The sequence below is a fragment of the Balaenoptera borealis genome (assembly GCF_965194805.1).
Source record: "Balaenoptera borealis genome assembly, chromosome: 8".
Taxonomy (NCBI): domain Eukaryota; kingdom Metazoa; phylum Chordata; class Mammalia; order Artiodactyla; family Balaenopteridae; genus Balaenoptera; species Balaenoptera borealis.
Window position 1 is genome coordinate 118,213,854 of NC_138865.1, and position 15,262 is coordinate 118,229,115.

General features: G+C 47.0%; 1 protein-coding gene across 3 annotated transcripts in view; it reads right to left on the bottom strand.

Annotated features, from left to right (window-relative positions):
- Positions 1–15,262, bottom strand: part of MED27 (mediator complex subunit 27) — a 204,398-nt gene that overhangs the window by 186,935 nt on the left and 2,201 nt on the right. For all 3 annotated transcript variants that reach the window (XM_082400827.1, XM_082400828.1, XM_082400829.1), the window contains exon 2: positions 15,022–15,166. In XM_082400827.1, coding sequence (XP_082256953.1) covers positions 15,022–15,166 — 145 coding nt within the window. The remainder of the gene's footprint in view (positions 1–15,021; positions 15,167–15,262) is intronic.

Genomic DNA, 15,262 nt, shown 5'->3' on the forward strand with positions numbered 1-15,262 from the left:
GTATCCCCAAACTAGTTAAAAAAAAAAACAAAACAAACTTAATATGCATTATCCTTCAGTAAGTCAGGCCGTGAGTGGAATGCACAAACCAAATAAAGACATCTCAGCAGCTGTGCACCGAGGAAATAGAGCGGCTAAGAGTCACCTCCTACCCAAACATCAAGAAAAGTGGGACCTGGAACCCTACAACCCCACCTTCCCCCTCAAAAACACGTCACTGGAATTTTAATATTGACTTCAAAGACAAGGAAGCTACTTGGTTAACTGAAAGTGTTTTGTTGGCTTGACTTCTTCTGTTGGGCCTCGCTAGACACTGGAAACAGCCTGGTGAACAGGCGGGCAGCGCCCCTGTCCCCTGTCCCCTGCCCCAGCTACCGGTACTTACAGCCCATCGCGAATCACGCCACGATGTGGGCAAGGGGGGCTGCGGGAATACAGGGGGGTTACCTCACCCTGACTGGGGGAGTTGGAAAAGACTCTCCCGAGTATGTGACCATAAACAAATATGGAAAAATAAAGTGAGAGAATATTAGCCAAACAAAAAGAGGGGTGGGGCCTGTTCAAATAGGCCACGTCAACAGCAGGAGGGCAGGAGGGCATGCAGGTTGAGTACGGAGCTGGGGTACCATGTGAGCCAGACCGTTACCAGCTACATTACAGAGTCTGTCTTCATCCTGAGCACAAGAAGAAATCATCACCATATTTTAAGCAGGAGACTTGTGAGATCAAACTTGCACATTTAAAGATCACTGATGCTATGTGGGGAGAGACAGGAGGTGGTGAGACAGGGAGGCCAGTTAGGAGGCTTCTGCAAATGTCCTGGCTATGAGAGAAGACACCCTGAAGGAGGGTGGGAGTATTCGCTCATCCATTTAGCAACAAACACTTACTAAGCGCACGCCAAGCACTAGAAGCCATGGTTCGACCCCAGTGCTGGAGGTGTAAGGGTCCAGTGCAGCTGATGTGCAGAGGGAGTGAAATCCAGGAGGCAGGGATGCTGCCTGATTGATTTTGCTGGTTGTCCTTAACCCACCCCAGAGCCGGTGTTTCCAGCACTCCCCTGGCCATCAGCTCCCAAGTCCCCAACTCCCTACGAGGCTGGCCTTATCTGATGAGTGGGAGTAGAAGGTGGAGGTACAGTCGTTGGGAACTGCCCTCCAGACCCCACCGGGGTGCAGATATTGTCAATGTGCCTTTAGGATCAACAACAAACTGGAGGCTTACGAGAGCCCTTTCCCATCTTGTGACTCATCAGAATAAAGCAACTCCACCCTCTGCGAACCAAAAGCTCTGAAAACCTTCCTCAAAAGCCATACGTGCCCATCACTTTGTGACTGAGAAGGACAACACTTCACAATTCAGAGGACATCTCAACAGGAAAGGCAACATTCCCCACAAGACATCTTACTAGGAAATTACCACACTCCGGTTCTATAAGCTGAGGTCCCCAAGCACGGCATTTTGGCCGAGGATTCCAATGAACTGCCAGCAGGATAATGTGGTGACGCTCTCTGAGCTACTGTGAAAATGCATTAAAATCTCAATGTTTGAGCTCATCCAAGCAATTAAAATGAACACGGACTGCTCTGTTTTAGACTGGGAAAAACAAGGATAGGAGAGCGTTGGCCTCTAATCCTCTGAGGTTTCGCGGAACATTTTAAAGGCATTTAGATAGCACCTCTGCTACCCACCAAACCAAGCTGATGGTAATCTAGTTAACCAGCAACGCCTCCACTGGCTCAAATTAAGTGTTATGGGGAAGAGGGCATGGCGGACGGGAACTTGCAGCGCTGAAAGGAAACGCGTACCCACCAAGGGCTTCCTCTGTGCTGGCCCCGCGCTAAGAGCATTACCTGCCCAGAAAAATAAGTGTCTTCACACGCATTTTTCAGGTGAAGAGGACGAAATTTGGAGAGGAACTATATAACATACGGAAACCATCGCAGTGATTTCCACAGGAAAGAAAATACAATTCCACCTGATCACTAAACAAAACTCTTCAACGGCTGCCTCATTATTTTCTGCTCACTAAGAAACAGAGGTCGAGAATTCATTTTATCTTAAAACCCGGGTGGTTCAAATTCTCATCACAAACACCATGGATGATGTAGGATTTTGAATCAACTCATTCTCTGGGAAACATATTGAATTATCAAGTGTGATTTTAAATAGCGAGCTAGTGGTCAGGCAACAGGAGAGGACACAGTACAGGCAGCAGGCCCCAGCTCGCCCCTGGTAAGACACTGAAGTCAGTGCACAGGGCCAATCTCACCCACAGGCAAAATCAGCCTTCAGGGCTCCAGGTATTTAAATGAAATTTAAACAGACCCCTTCGCTGGGAATTCCCTGGCGGTCCAGTGGTTAGGACTCGGCACTTTCACCGCCAGGGCCCGGGTTCAATCCCTGGTCGGGGAATTAAAATCAAGCAAGCCCCATGGTGAGGCCAAAAAAAATAAAAATGAAAATAAACAGACCCATTGACAAATAAGAGAGAATAACAAATGTGTAGCACCCTTTGTAGTCACTAATCCATATCAAAAAAAACACATGGAGAGTCCTTTTAGGACAGAAACAGGTCAGGTCTCATGTCAACGGTGGCAACAAAGTCAGTACTCTGTTTTTTTTGCCTTTGGACACAAATATAAGATATATATTTAGTGTCCTCTTAAAATCAATGAAAAACCCTTAAAACAAGCACAACCTGGGACTTCCCTGGTGATGCAGGGGTTAAGAATCCGCCTGCCAATGCAGGGGACACGGGTTTGAGCCCCGGTCTGGGAAGATCCTACATGCCACAGAGCAACTAAGCCCGTGCACCACAACTACAGAGCCTGCGCTCTAGAGCCCACGAGCCACAACTACTGAGCCCGTGTGCTGCAACTACTGAAGCCCATGCGCCTAGAGCCCGTGCTCCGCAACAAGAGAGGCCACCGCAATGAGAAGCCCATGCACCGCAACGAAGAGTAGCCCCCGCTCGCCACAACTAGAGAAAGCCTGTGTGCAGCAACGAAGACCCAACGCAGCCAAAAATAAATAAAAAATAAAAATAAATAAATTTATTAAAAAAGAAAAGAAAAGAAAAAACAAGCACAACCTTAGGCTACAGCAGAATATGGGCAAACTGGTGACATGCCAAGGGCAAACAAACCAGAAAACTGTATATTACAGCAATAAATTTGCATTTGCGTTAAGCACAAGACAGAATTAAAATGCACCAAACTATAAAAACAGGATGATATTTAAGATCTCAGGAGTGCAAGACAAAATTTCCTTTATGTTCAGGCCCTGTTCTAGATAAGTTGCAGGTGTCAATTAAGTCACCCAGCGCCCTATCAGTTATGTTCCTTTCTGACAGTAAAGACAGGTAAACTGAGGCATAGAAAGGCCACTGATTAAGGGGGAAAAAAGACCAATAGTGGAGTCAAGAATTATTATTAAAATCATGTGCTTTGGGCATGTTGATCAAGTTAGCGAACTGGATATATGCTAAGTTCCAGGAAGATGGGAACTGATCAGTTTCATTCACTGTGTCTAGAACAGTGCCTGCAACATAGTAGATGCCCAGTAAACACGTGTTCAATAGATGGATTAGATATTTCCTAGCAAACAGCACACTACTCAAAAGCAGTTTGGAAATTAATATGATTGAGCATTTTATACCAAGTGCAACCACTTTCCCACATATGAATGCATGCACACACTCAAAACCTGCAGATTCTCTCCCTTCCAAATCTACTGTGTATGGTCATCAGAAGAGCGCCGAGCCCAAATGCTCAGTGGCAGCAACTACTAATAAGTGATCGATAATTCGAGAAGCCTACTGACTGAAAATCATGATGGTACGATGTAACCCTCTAACCCTAAAACACACAGAAACATCCAAACGGGGAAAAAATAAGAGCAACTGGCATCCCATGAACCCACTGGAGGACTAAGTACAATTCCTGTTAAAAAGGGCAAAAGTGGGCAGGGGGCTTATCTTTACACAGTCATCCCTGGAGTCCCCACCCACGCCAGGAAGGGGATAAGAGGCTCCAAGGCAGTACCTTTCTTTTCATGACATGCCCAGCAAATATGTCAGTTAGTTGCTAAGATCCCAACTTCCCATACCATACTTATCACATTGGAGCTTAAAGCAGATGAGGGTACCTGCCTCTCTGAATCTGCGGGGCCTGGGGCTGCTCTGCTCACGGAGGTCAAGGCAATTGCCCTGAGCCACATCCATGCCTGGGCTGGGCCCCGCGCAGTGTTGGTCTGTGCACAGACTGCAGCTGTCAACGGGTCACACCCACCCCCGTGGTCCCCTCTGATACGGCATGTGGACTGACCACTGCTGCTGCTTCACTGACAGGGGCATCAGCAGACACAAAACCACAGGTAAATAGTGATATTTTAATGGGCTTCAACAGTGAGAGAAACCTCTCTGCTTGCCTGGACATCCGGATGACACTCCCTTTTCAGGCTACCGAACACTGCGGGTCCCAGTTAGAGGGCTGGCGGTGTGGCCCTTGGACAAGTCACTCTCTCTATAAAAGGAGGGGCGCTGCCCCACCTGATCGTGGAGGTCCCCTTGAGATCTAACACTTGGCCAGAGGAGGCACAGCGCCTGGAGTCTGTTTGGAAATATGGGGAGGGGTTGGGGGGGCTCAATTACGGGTGTCTACTGTGTCCCTGACGGGAGGCCTTCAAAGTGACACCAGAGCCCCAACCCTCGAGGAGAGGGGACGGACCCGGAGGGCGAGCAGCTGCGGCAGTGCCATCAGTGCAGCTGCTGAAAGCCTGTGGGGAAACACAGACCAGACCAGCTCCGCCTGGTCATTCTGGAGGCTTCTCTGCAGCAGCGCTTTAATCTCTGGGCTCCTCCCAGAGGAACCGGGCTGCGTCTAGCGGAGCAGCCACAAACGAAGCTAGAGATTTCAGAAAGAGCCTCCAATCCACAGGGTTGAGGCAAGTTTGACGGTGCAACAAGCTACTGACTTGCCAGAACCTACTAGATGAGTATACTGTCCCCGGGGGGAGTGAGGGTCTTGGGAGTTTCGGTCACTTGGTCAAGTCAGCGAGGAAAAGCAGCAGGCCGAGCAGGGCCCCGGCCCAGGGAGCGCCGCAAGCAGCTCCTGAGAGGCTGCTGGAGCCTCCCAAACAAACACGTGGCTGTTGCAAAAGAAGGCGAATGCTGACGGCACAGAGGTCCTTAAGATTAGGGCATGGCCACCAGAAAAGGGATAAAGCCTCTCTGCGCTCCCTTCCACACCTCCTCCCTTTCAGTTCCCCCACAACCAACAAAAACACAAAGCTGCAGAAAGTCAAGGGCAAGTAAATAGCAGCAGACTCAGAAGGGAAAAAACTCAAACCGATCATCTAAAAAGGAAAGAGGAAGAGATTTAGAGGCTTCAATGTACTTAGAAATAGCTACTAGCAATAACAACTATTTACTAAAGGCCACTATACATCCTACCCTGAACCTGAAACTTCATATACAGTTTCTAATTAGACATTCAGACCAATCCGATGCGATTGGTATTATGCCCATTTTCTAGTCCAGCAGGCTGAGGCTCAAAGGTGTTAGATAACACCCAAAGTCTAAGTCCTAACACAGGACAAGGCTTACCCTTGTGGGGATAACAAACAGGCAGAGGAGGATAAAAGCTGTCACAGGTGTAAACGCAGGGGCACCTAATCTGGGTACATCTCAGAAGACTTCCCAGAGAAAGTCTAAGACCTAAATGACTAAGACTTTTCCAAAGAAAGGAGGGAGAAGGAAGAAGAGCGTGTCCAAAGACCCTGAGATCCGAAGATCCTGGGGAACCGCAATGCATTTTGCAGACGAGAACTGGCAAAAATAAGAGCAGGGAAAGTGGGAAGAAAGGAAGCTGAACGCTGAAGGATTCATGCTGAAATGACATGATGTCGGGAACTGCTTTCAAATACTCCAGCCCTCACCCCTGACCCCCAAGAAAGAGAGTAGGGGGATGTGGAAATCAATGACATAAGAGTGGCAAAATATTCTGAGTAGACAATGGCTCATGAGATAATTCTCTTACTTTTGTGTAATTTGAAACTTTCCACAATAAAAAATTTAGGGGTTTTTTTTCCCCCAGAAAGAAAGGAAGGAAGGAAGGAAGGGTGGGGGCTAGAGCAGGGAGCTGGTGCCAGACCGCGAGGCCCTGAACCCGGACTGCTAATGGTAAACAGGTCATCTGCCAGGATCTGTGCTGCATACTCAAGGGAGTATTCACGTAATCCTCACAGCCACCCTAAGACGCAGGACTGTTCGTGCCATTTTGCAGATGAGGAAACTGAGGCTAAGAAGTCTGGCCAAAGGTCTGTCTGCTTCTGGACTCAGGCCCCTGGGTGCGATAACTAAAATGCCTCCCAATGCCAGCCGGGAGCTGGAATTAAGCCTAAGGGAGATGGAGGCAACCACTGAGGAGCAACCAATCAGGTGTCTTCTTTGTCCAGGTCCCTGGGAACTGCCGAGCGGAAGATGGCTGCAGTGGGTGGGAAGGGGCAGGGAGCCAGAGGGGAGGCAGTAGCACCGCCCCAAGCGATAAGGGGGGCCTGGGCTCAGACAGCGGCAGTCAAGGGGGAGAGGAAAGACTAAGAGGTTTTGGAGAGGCGGCATCAGTAGATCTTGGCCAGCAGGTGTGAGGGTCCGGGCACCCCACCACGAGGAGCAGGTCTGGGGGCGGGGGCAGGGTTTCAGCTCTGGGCTCCTTCTGCCCGAGAAGCCCGTGAGTCCCCAGTGCAGATGTCCAGCGGGCACTCTGACACAGGGGTCAGGATCTCAGGCGAGCTTCTAGGCTGGCTGTAGTGCGGTGTCATCCGTGTACGGCTGGCAAGTGAAGTGGCAAAAGACATGGGCTGGCCCAGAGCAGGCGCAGACCACAGGAGAGAAGCACTAGTTATCTCTCAGCTCTTTCCCAGCTCACACCCGCCATGAAGATAAGAAGACAAGCAAAGGGGGAGGCGTAACATCAGATTCTTTCTGCACTTGTAATGATACACCTCCTTCCCCACCGTCAATGTGCAACTTACCAGGAACAAAAATGATATGGGACAATTTCCCGTCTACTAAACATTCCTGGAAGAGAAGAGAAAGTGCCCTTTTCAGGCTCTGGTTGCAATCTACACAAAGCTTTGGGCAAACCACACAAACCCAATCAGCCCAGAAAAGGCTACTATAAGACAGCCAAAGAGGGACTCAGGCTGAGTTACCCTCACCCCCAGCCCCGGACAGAGTGACTCCTGCAGGGCACGTGTGACACACAGCCAGCAGGCTCCGCAGCCTGCCCAGGGCAGCTTCTCAACAGAGCTCCTGCTCCTTTACAGAAAAAGAAGGAGGGAATCACACATCTGACTCCAGGCCACAACAAAGTGACAATTTTCAGAAACCACAACTAATAAGTAGAACATAAAGATATGGAATTAGGCCAAAGCCTTGGGGTGGAACCCACTTAGAACTATGGGGGCATCAGGTGATTTTCATGACGGCTTACACTCGGTGTGTTACGGGAGGCTACTGCTGTCTAGAGAACCTCTGAAAGGTAATCTTCCCCTAAGGGCCTCTAGGGTTGCTGCTCTGTCCTGGTCTGTTCTGAGATGTTCTGTAGCGGACACAACAGTTGTGCTTAAGAAACGTTACTGGACAAGAATTCCTCTCCTCTACTCCCCGGGTTACACTTTCATTTCCAAAACCACGGAAATGCATGAATGATTCCACTGCTCCTTCCCAAGTGACAGCCAAAAGGGACTCGAGAGATCTTCAGTCCAGCTCTTCATTCTACCAACAAGGAAGCTAGAACCCAGAGGAGCAAAGCCACGGGCACAAGCGCACACAGCTGGATAGCAGACAGCCAAAACCAAATCCCAGCCTCTCGAGACCTCTGTCCAGTGTTCTCATGACTACCGCTGCCTCGATAAAGCTTGACCAATAGTATTAAAAGGAGTAAGAAGAAGCACTAACACCATTGCACGCTCACTACACACTGGGCACTGCTCTGGGTACCTCAGGTGTATTACACTCATCAGTCCTCACAACAGCCCTATAAGGCAGAAGTGTTATTATCTACTTTTGACTGATGAGGAGGCTGAGAAAGAGGGAAGGTATGGAACTCACCCCAACTCACAAAGCCGGGGAGTCAAACCCAACAGAGTCCGATTCCAGAGCCCTGCCTGTAATGAGCACCCAATTTACAAAACGGATATGATCCAAGTGTTTATTTTTACACGGGCCCGTGTGTGCAAACATTTTCCTAAAGAAACAACGCTAGAAATCCCAGACTCGCCTATGATGTTTTCCCCACCAGGTAAGAGGACTACAGACCAATGGGAACTCTGAGCTCTGGGGGCAAGGCCTTATCAAGTGCCAAAGTGAGAGGATTCCTCCTCAGTTTGCACAGATGGTCTGCTCTGGGCAAGACATAGCCCTTCTCACCAACTTCTCTGCCATCCCCGCATTCCTCATTTCTTCCCAGGCCCCTCACCCTGTCTTCACCATCCCTCAAGTCCCACATCCCATCCAAACCCCTGGCTCCGTATCAAAAGGTTACCAAAAGGTTAGCTATCTTCCTCACCAAACTCCCAAACCTCCAGATTTTATGAGGAAAGAGCCCCCTCCCACTAATTCATACTAATGTGTGAATTGTTGATATCTATGCCCAGGCTTCCTCAGGGGGAAAAGGTGCTGATTACCTAAAAGAATCTAATTTGTAGAATTTCAGAAGAATATACTAAAGTCAAGCTTGGGAGGCTGTGTGATACAGCGGAAGTCACTGGAAGACAGGCCCACACTGCCTGGAAGTCTGTCCTCGCCACTCTGTTAAGATAATAATACCAGCCCCTAGAGAGTATTTGCTCTGTGCCAGGTAAGTGCTGTACTTATATTACCTCATTTAGTCTCAACGTATTTTTCTGTGGTGGGTACAACTATCGTCCCCATTTTAAAGAATAGAAAACTGAGGCACAGAGAGGGAAGCTTCATCGTTGTCAGGTAGCAGAGCTGGGATGTGAACCAAAGTGGTCTAGCTCTGAAGCCTATGCTCTTAACCACTGAGCAATACTGCCACTCTGTAAACAAACACACACATACGCTTAGTGTGCCGGGAATTGTAACTACCATTTATACACACGTATGACATGTGAGTTGTCCTAAGGCACTTCATACGCATTATTTCATTTAATATTCCCTATAACACTATGATACAAATACTTGTATTACCCCCATTTTACAGACGAGGAAACGAATGCTTTAAACAAGTTTTTCACGTGTTCAAGGCACAGCGTTAAGTGCAGAGCTGGATCATATCTCAGGCAGCCTAACTCCAGAACTTACAGTTAAGCCTTGACGTTTCTGACTGTACCTTCCTTTACTTCTGAATCCAACAGTATCTAGAAACCCCGGAGATTGGTTTTGTTCGGTTCTTTTTCCTATTTGGTTGTGTTACTCTTTGTTCTTTTCATAATGGCTCGCACAGTATCAGGGCTTTGGGTGGGGAGGGAGGAGAAGGGCGCAGGGTTCAAGGCCAACCAGGGCAGTCACTACTGCAGTCAAACTCACTCTGCTGGTAAGTTCATGCTGAGTGCAGGGAGCCAGGAAGGTTAGATTTAGGTGTAAGAACACCTGTAAGAATGGTACCTGGCACCTCTGCTAATAATAACAATCCAGAACAGTGCCTGATCCAAAGTCATGATGCTTAAGGTTTTGGGGGGCATTTAAGTGATTTTCTTTCCTCATTATGTTCTGAATGAATCCGTATTCCCTGAGTGAGTCGGGGGTGGGTGTGGTGATAAGGAAAACACTAGGAACAGAAATTAGTTATTGATAACACACCAAGTGGGATAAGGATCTAAGAGGCTGATGGAGTTGACTCGCCTCTTCCCAGTTTTCGCATTTCTGCCAAAACAACCGCTGCCGCAGAACACCTGACATCAGGTGCTCTCGCTCAAATTAGCCTGACTCAGTCAACTCCGGACGACTTCTACCAAGTCCCATCCCCTCCTGAGCACCGGCTGTCAACCCGGCTCTCTCAGGAAGGGAACACCAGATGACAGGTAACACAGATGAAACTTCCAACCTCAGCCCTCAAAGAGCTTATCATCAGTTCACCAACTGACCTCACCTTTCCTTCCAAATTACCCGTCTGGGATCTGGCCCTGGCCTCCATCACAGGACCTCAGAATTTTCTCTCATCTACAAGTAGCACAACTAGATTTCTCAGTAATGGCCCAAAATGGAAATGTCCTGAGGGCACTTCATCAAAAATACAAGCAAGCAAACCACAAAAGGGGTTGTAAATTAAAAATTCAACAGAAAACCCTTTTTACTTACTCCTTCATTCATTCAGTGAATTTTAATTGAATGTGCACTGAATACCAGGAGCCCTGCTAGGCGCTGGGGACTCCCCCCTGGGAACGAGAGAGACACAGTCCCTCTCCTCAGGGACCTAAAAGAGGACGGGGCCCCTAAGGGAAAAGGCTCCGTGCTGCAGTTTTAACCAATCCTACCCGTTAGCTCCATGATGCCAAAACGTCAAGAGCACCTTCAAGGCTGGATGTGAGGGACATGAATGTTATAGCAACTTAAAGCCACTGAGTAACTAGGTTCTGATAAGAACAGCTCGGGAGGGTAGAGTGGAGGAAATGTCTTCAGACTTTCCAACTGAATACCCTTGGAATTGAAATTTGCTCTTTCTCTAATAAAAGTGAAAAATTAAGCATGCAAAAACAAAGAAAAGGCAGCGCCAGCCCCTTCCTCAGGGCCCATTTCCCAACCCCGGGAGAAAGTGACACTTCTGGGGTCTTTGCTGCTTGAGACATCACCAGGAAAAGGCTGAAGTCTTCGCCCCCTTTTCAGGCAAATACACAAGCAGGCTCCTGCCACAAACAAATGAAGAAAGTCAAAGCCGGAAATCAAAGCCTGGAGACAGGACACTGGAAACCTTCGGAAAGGGGCCTTCAGAATAGTTCAGCCTAATTCTCAGCATATCTGAACGTAATAAGCAATAATAATAAGAACAATCCAGAACAGTGCCTGATCCCAAGTCATGATGATTAAGGTTTTGGGGGGCATTTAAGTGATTTTCTTTCCTCATTATGTTCACATTCACTATCTTACAGCAAGAACCGCGTTGACGCCAATTATTTTTTGCCGTCGTCGAGAGCTTGTCATCTCTCTACAGAACAATAATCTATAGGTGCACAAGAGTTGAAAGCTAAATTCTTTCCCCAATTCAGCATGGGAAAAGTGCTGCTCCCAGCAATTTGACATCATTTCATCAGATTAGATTAATTTTTATTTTTTTAGGTTAATTTTTAAATGTGTTATCCTAACAATTATGCCAACTACCATGTAATTAATATTCTGACTGACTTTACAAAAATTACAAAATCCCCTAAAGAAAATAATTAGTCAGTAAGCGTGAATGAGACTTCTCTATGGCCAATGGCACATAAAATAGAAAGTTCATCACATAATGGGTGGTATCAAAGCCTTTCCCACACTTCCTTCAATTCTTAGCCAACAGTGCAGAAAGCTGACATTGGCAAGTTACCCTAAACTTCACCTAACATATTAATGCACTTTCCAGTTTAAACTCTTCGAGGGTAAAATGAAGAATGATGAAAGCTTTTGCAATTAAAAAGCTCTTTTCATTTCTAAGAGAGGCATGATAAACACATATCATTGCTGCTTCCATATCCCCAGCTGGAAATTAGAATACTGGCTTATTTCTTGGGGCTACTTCTTGAGTTTATTAAAGAAATGTACATAAGGCATCCTTACCCTTGTTTTCCTCTTTTCTTTCAAGGTTTGAAGTACAGTATTCGTATAATAGATCTTAAATCCCTTCTAGAGTAAGGGAAGGTATAAATAAGCAATAGTCAAATAGGACATTGTCTACCATAACAGAAATAAAAAACATGTTTCCTCTGTAGCCCACCTTCGAATAATTGGCAGGGGCTGCCTAGCCCCAGAACAGAGTTGTGAGCCCAGAGGTGGCCTTAGCAGGAAAGAATACAGAGGGTGGTCAGTGATGTCTGCCCTGGACAAGAGTGACAGTTTGAGGGCCGCGTCCCATGTATTTGCCATCTCCATCCTTCAGTAAACCACTAAGAATGAGTAAAATGTGATACCGGTTCATGAATAAAATATAATATATGAATTGCTCCTGCGATGAAGGTTAAAGGGGGAAAAATGTTTGCTATAGTCAAAACCTTAAGCCAAACCTGATTACAGCATCAAGTTTTAGAGGAAAGAACACTGACCTACGTCAGGAAAGGCAAATTCTAGTCTAGCTATGAAGCCATGAGCAGGTTGGTTCACTTGGCCTTGGTCTGCTTGGCTATAAAATAAGGGGATAAGCTAAACTTCTCTTAATCATTCTCTTTATTTTGCCAATTAATGGTATAAGACTCCAAAATCCCCTCTCTGCTGGGGCACTCGGAAGCTGGTGAAAGAGCAGGTACTTTAGAGGCATGCACCATGCCAGGAAGTGACTGAAACCCCTACGCCACTCACACTGCTCATATGGGACTTAAAATCTGTGATACATTTCTACATCTAGTTTTAACCTCTAGCAGCTCCAGGACAAGAATTTCCACATACATGATATTTGTTTTCCTTAACACATCCTCTTTTCCACCTGAGGGCAAGGGTGGGGGGCAGGGACAGGGTCTTCTATTTTAATACTCTAATAAATTCAGCAAACAATTAAAACTACCTTCATTCAAAAGTTAAGAGTCATCACTTCAAGTTAAAACCAGTCGCTTCCACTGGAGTCCCACGCACTCATGGTTTCGAGATCAGCCTAAATCTTCCCACCATTGAAAAGTCTCCATCCCTCAAGCCTATTCCAAGAACATTACCCACATGATACATGAACACAGCTTCCACGTCCAAACACCAAAAAGCAAGACTTTCCACCAGGAGTCCAACCAGAAATAAGTCACCTACAGATCAGATCCCACCCAATCACCAGGGAAACTCACATTAAGATGTCCAAGTGTGCCCCTGGGGAAATAAGGAAGCTCAAACAGAACAGCCTGAGAGGGCAGGGCTATCTGCGTAGGGCCAGAACAGTCTCATGGCTGGCCCTGGCAACTGCAACAGACATCTCTAATTTCTTGTCTGCCCTGTGTCCTCTCCTGCCTCTATCTAATTCCAAGCAGCCCCAATTCCTGTGCTTCAGCTGATCTGCACGGGGCAGTCAGAGAATCCCACCCCCTGAACTCAATGAGCTGTCTGGGTAGGTAGGGGCCACCTACCAAACAGGGTCAGAATCCGTTTTTTTGTTTTGTTTTGTTTTCTTTTCAGAATCCGTTTTTAGGGTCTGGTGTGGACACCTGGAGATCACCTGGTAGAAGGACCATGCAAACCTACAGCTGCCAGTGTGTCTTTTCCACCACTGGGAGATATCGGGCCAACACTGGGAAGCAGGCGTAGACAGGGCAGGAGAGTGACAGATCCCCATACCACCTGGGCACCCTGATCCTCAAGACTGAAGTGGGTCTCTGTCAACAGCAGCCCAGAGCTTGGAGGACAAGCCTTATAGGTTAAATGCACATATCCCAGGTTCAAGCTCCTTCTTGAAGTGCCACACAATAAATCGTTTCTCCCTGAGTCTCAGATTCAGCTGCCAGGGTTCCACTGCAAACCAAAGAATGTTAAATACTCCTACAGACAAATTCAAAGGAAAAATTCTACACGCTGGAAACACTGTCAAGGCTCACCTGTCACTTAAGACCTGAGAGGGAAAAGAACCACAGGAAAGAGGAAAAGGATGACGGACAACTGGAGGGGGCAGAGCAGTTCACAATCCGTAACTGTAAGAACAACTATCTCCAGGGAGGTAGCAGTCTAATGAGAAAAGCTTCCCCAAATGTTCCAAACATATATTCTAGCTTTCTCTCAGCAGCAAAAAAACAAAACACAATAACCCACAGCACCCAAACAAGAGGAACTTGTTAGTAAACAAACTAACTGTTTCCAGGCTTATGAGCCTAATTGTTCCTGCTATTTTTACACTACAGCTTAGTTTTCCTTCTACAGCTGTCCTAAGGTCTACGCCACGGGCCTGCCTACTGCAGGAAACCATGAATAGCAAATTCTAGGGAGAGTGTTTAGAACAATCTCCCTCAGACGGGTGTAGAATAATTAGAGAAAAGAGAGTATTAGGAGGTTATTTATTTTATACATAGTATACACACTACTATGTATAAAATAAATAACCAGCAAGGACCTACTGCTGTTTATCTATTTTATAGCACAGGGAACTATACTCAATAGTTTGTAATAACATATAAGGGAGAGAATCTGAAGAAGAATACACACACACACACACATATACATATCACTGAATCGCTGTGCTGTACACCCGAAACTAACACGATATTGTAAATCAACTATACTTCAATTAAAAAAAAAAAAGATGAAGAAAAAAAAAGAGAGATGGGGACTTCTCTGGCGGTCCAGTGGTTAAGACTCCGCGCTTGGGTTCGATCCCTAGTTGGGGAACTAAGATCTCGCAGGCCACGCGGCACGGTGCGGGGGGCGGGGAGAGAGAGCCAGTAATCTACCAAACAGTACTCTAGTGATGTTCTTCCATCAACAATGGGGAGGACAGGCCAAGCAACATAAACCATGTGAGTGGCTGCACACTTAGACCAGCAGTCCTTCACCTTCTGGGGGTCAGGGACCCCTCTGAGAATCTGATGAAAGCTAGGAAGTCCTCCCCAGAAAAACACACACACACACCCACAACATTCTGCATGTGATTTCATGGGGTTCAGAAAAGCTGCTCCCTACACCCAGCAGCCTGGTTAAACGCACCTGACTCTGAACAATCCTCAAAGACTTCAAAGGACTACATAATCTCTCACAGGGAAAGTCTGAAACTTCCAACTCTGTAACCCGATGCTGAATCAAGAACAAACAAGGAAAGAAAAACCCTCACTATCTGCCTTTATGAAATGTAAGAAAACTTGTTTTTTCCTGTTTTAGCTCCATGTCTGACACGTCCCCCTTACCTTGTTTGACCATTTATATGCCTGAAGGAGCTGACTGTAGAGAGGGGTTTTGTCCTGCACGGGATCCAGACTCAACAGCCCACTGTTATGGAGAGGATGGTTCTCAGAAGGCTTGCCGACCAAGTTGCTCAGACGTTCCAGCTCACTGAAAAGTAAACAGATACAGCAAATAAACCCGAGTCCACTGAAACTCCAGGGCTAAGCCAACCACATTGGTCAACCGTTGTTCTTCAAACTGCCC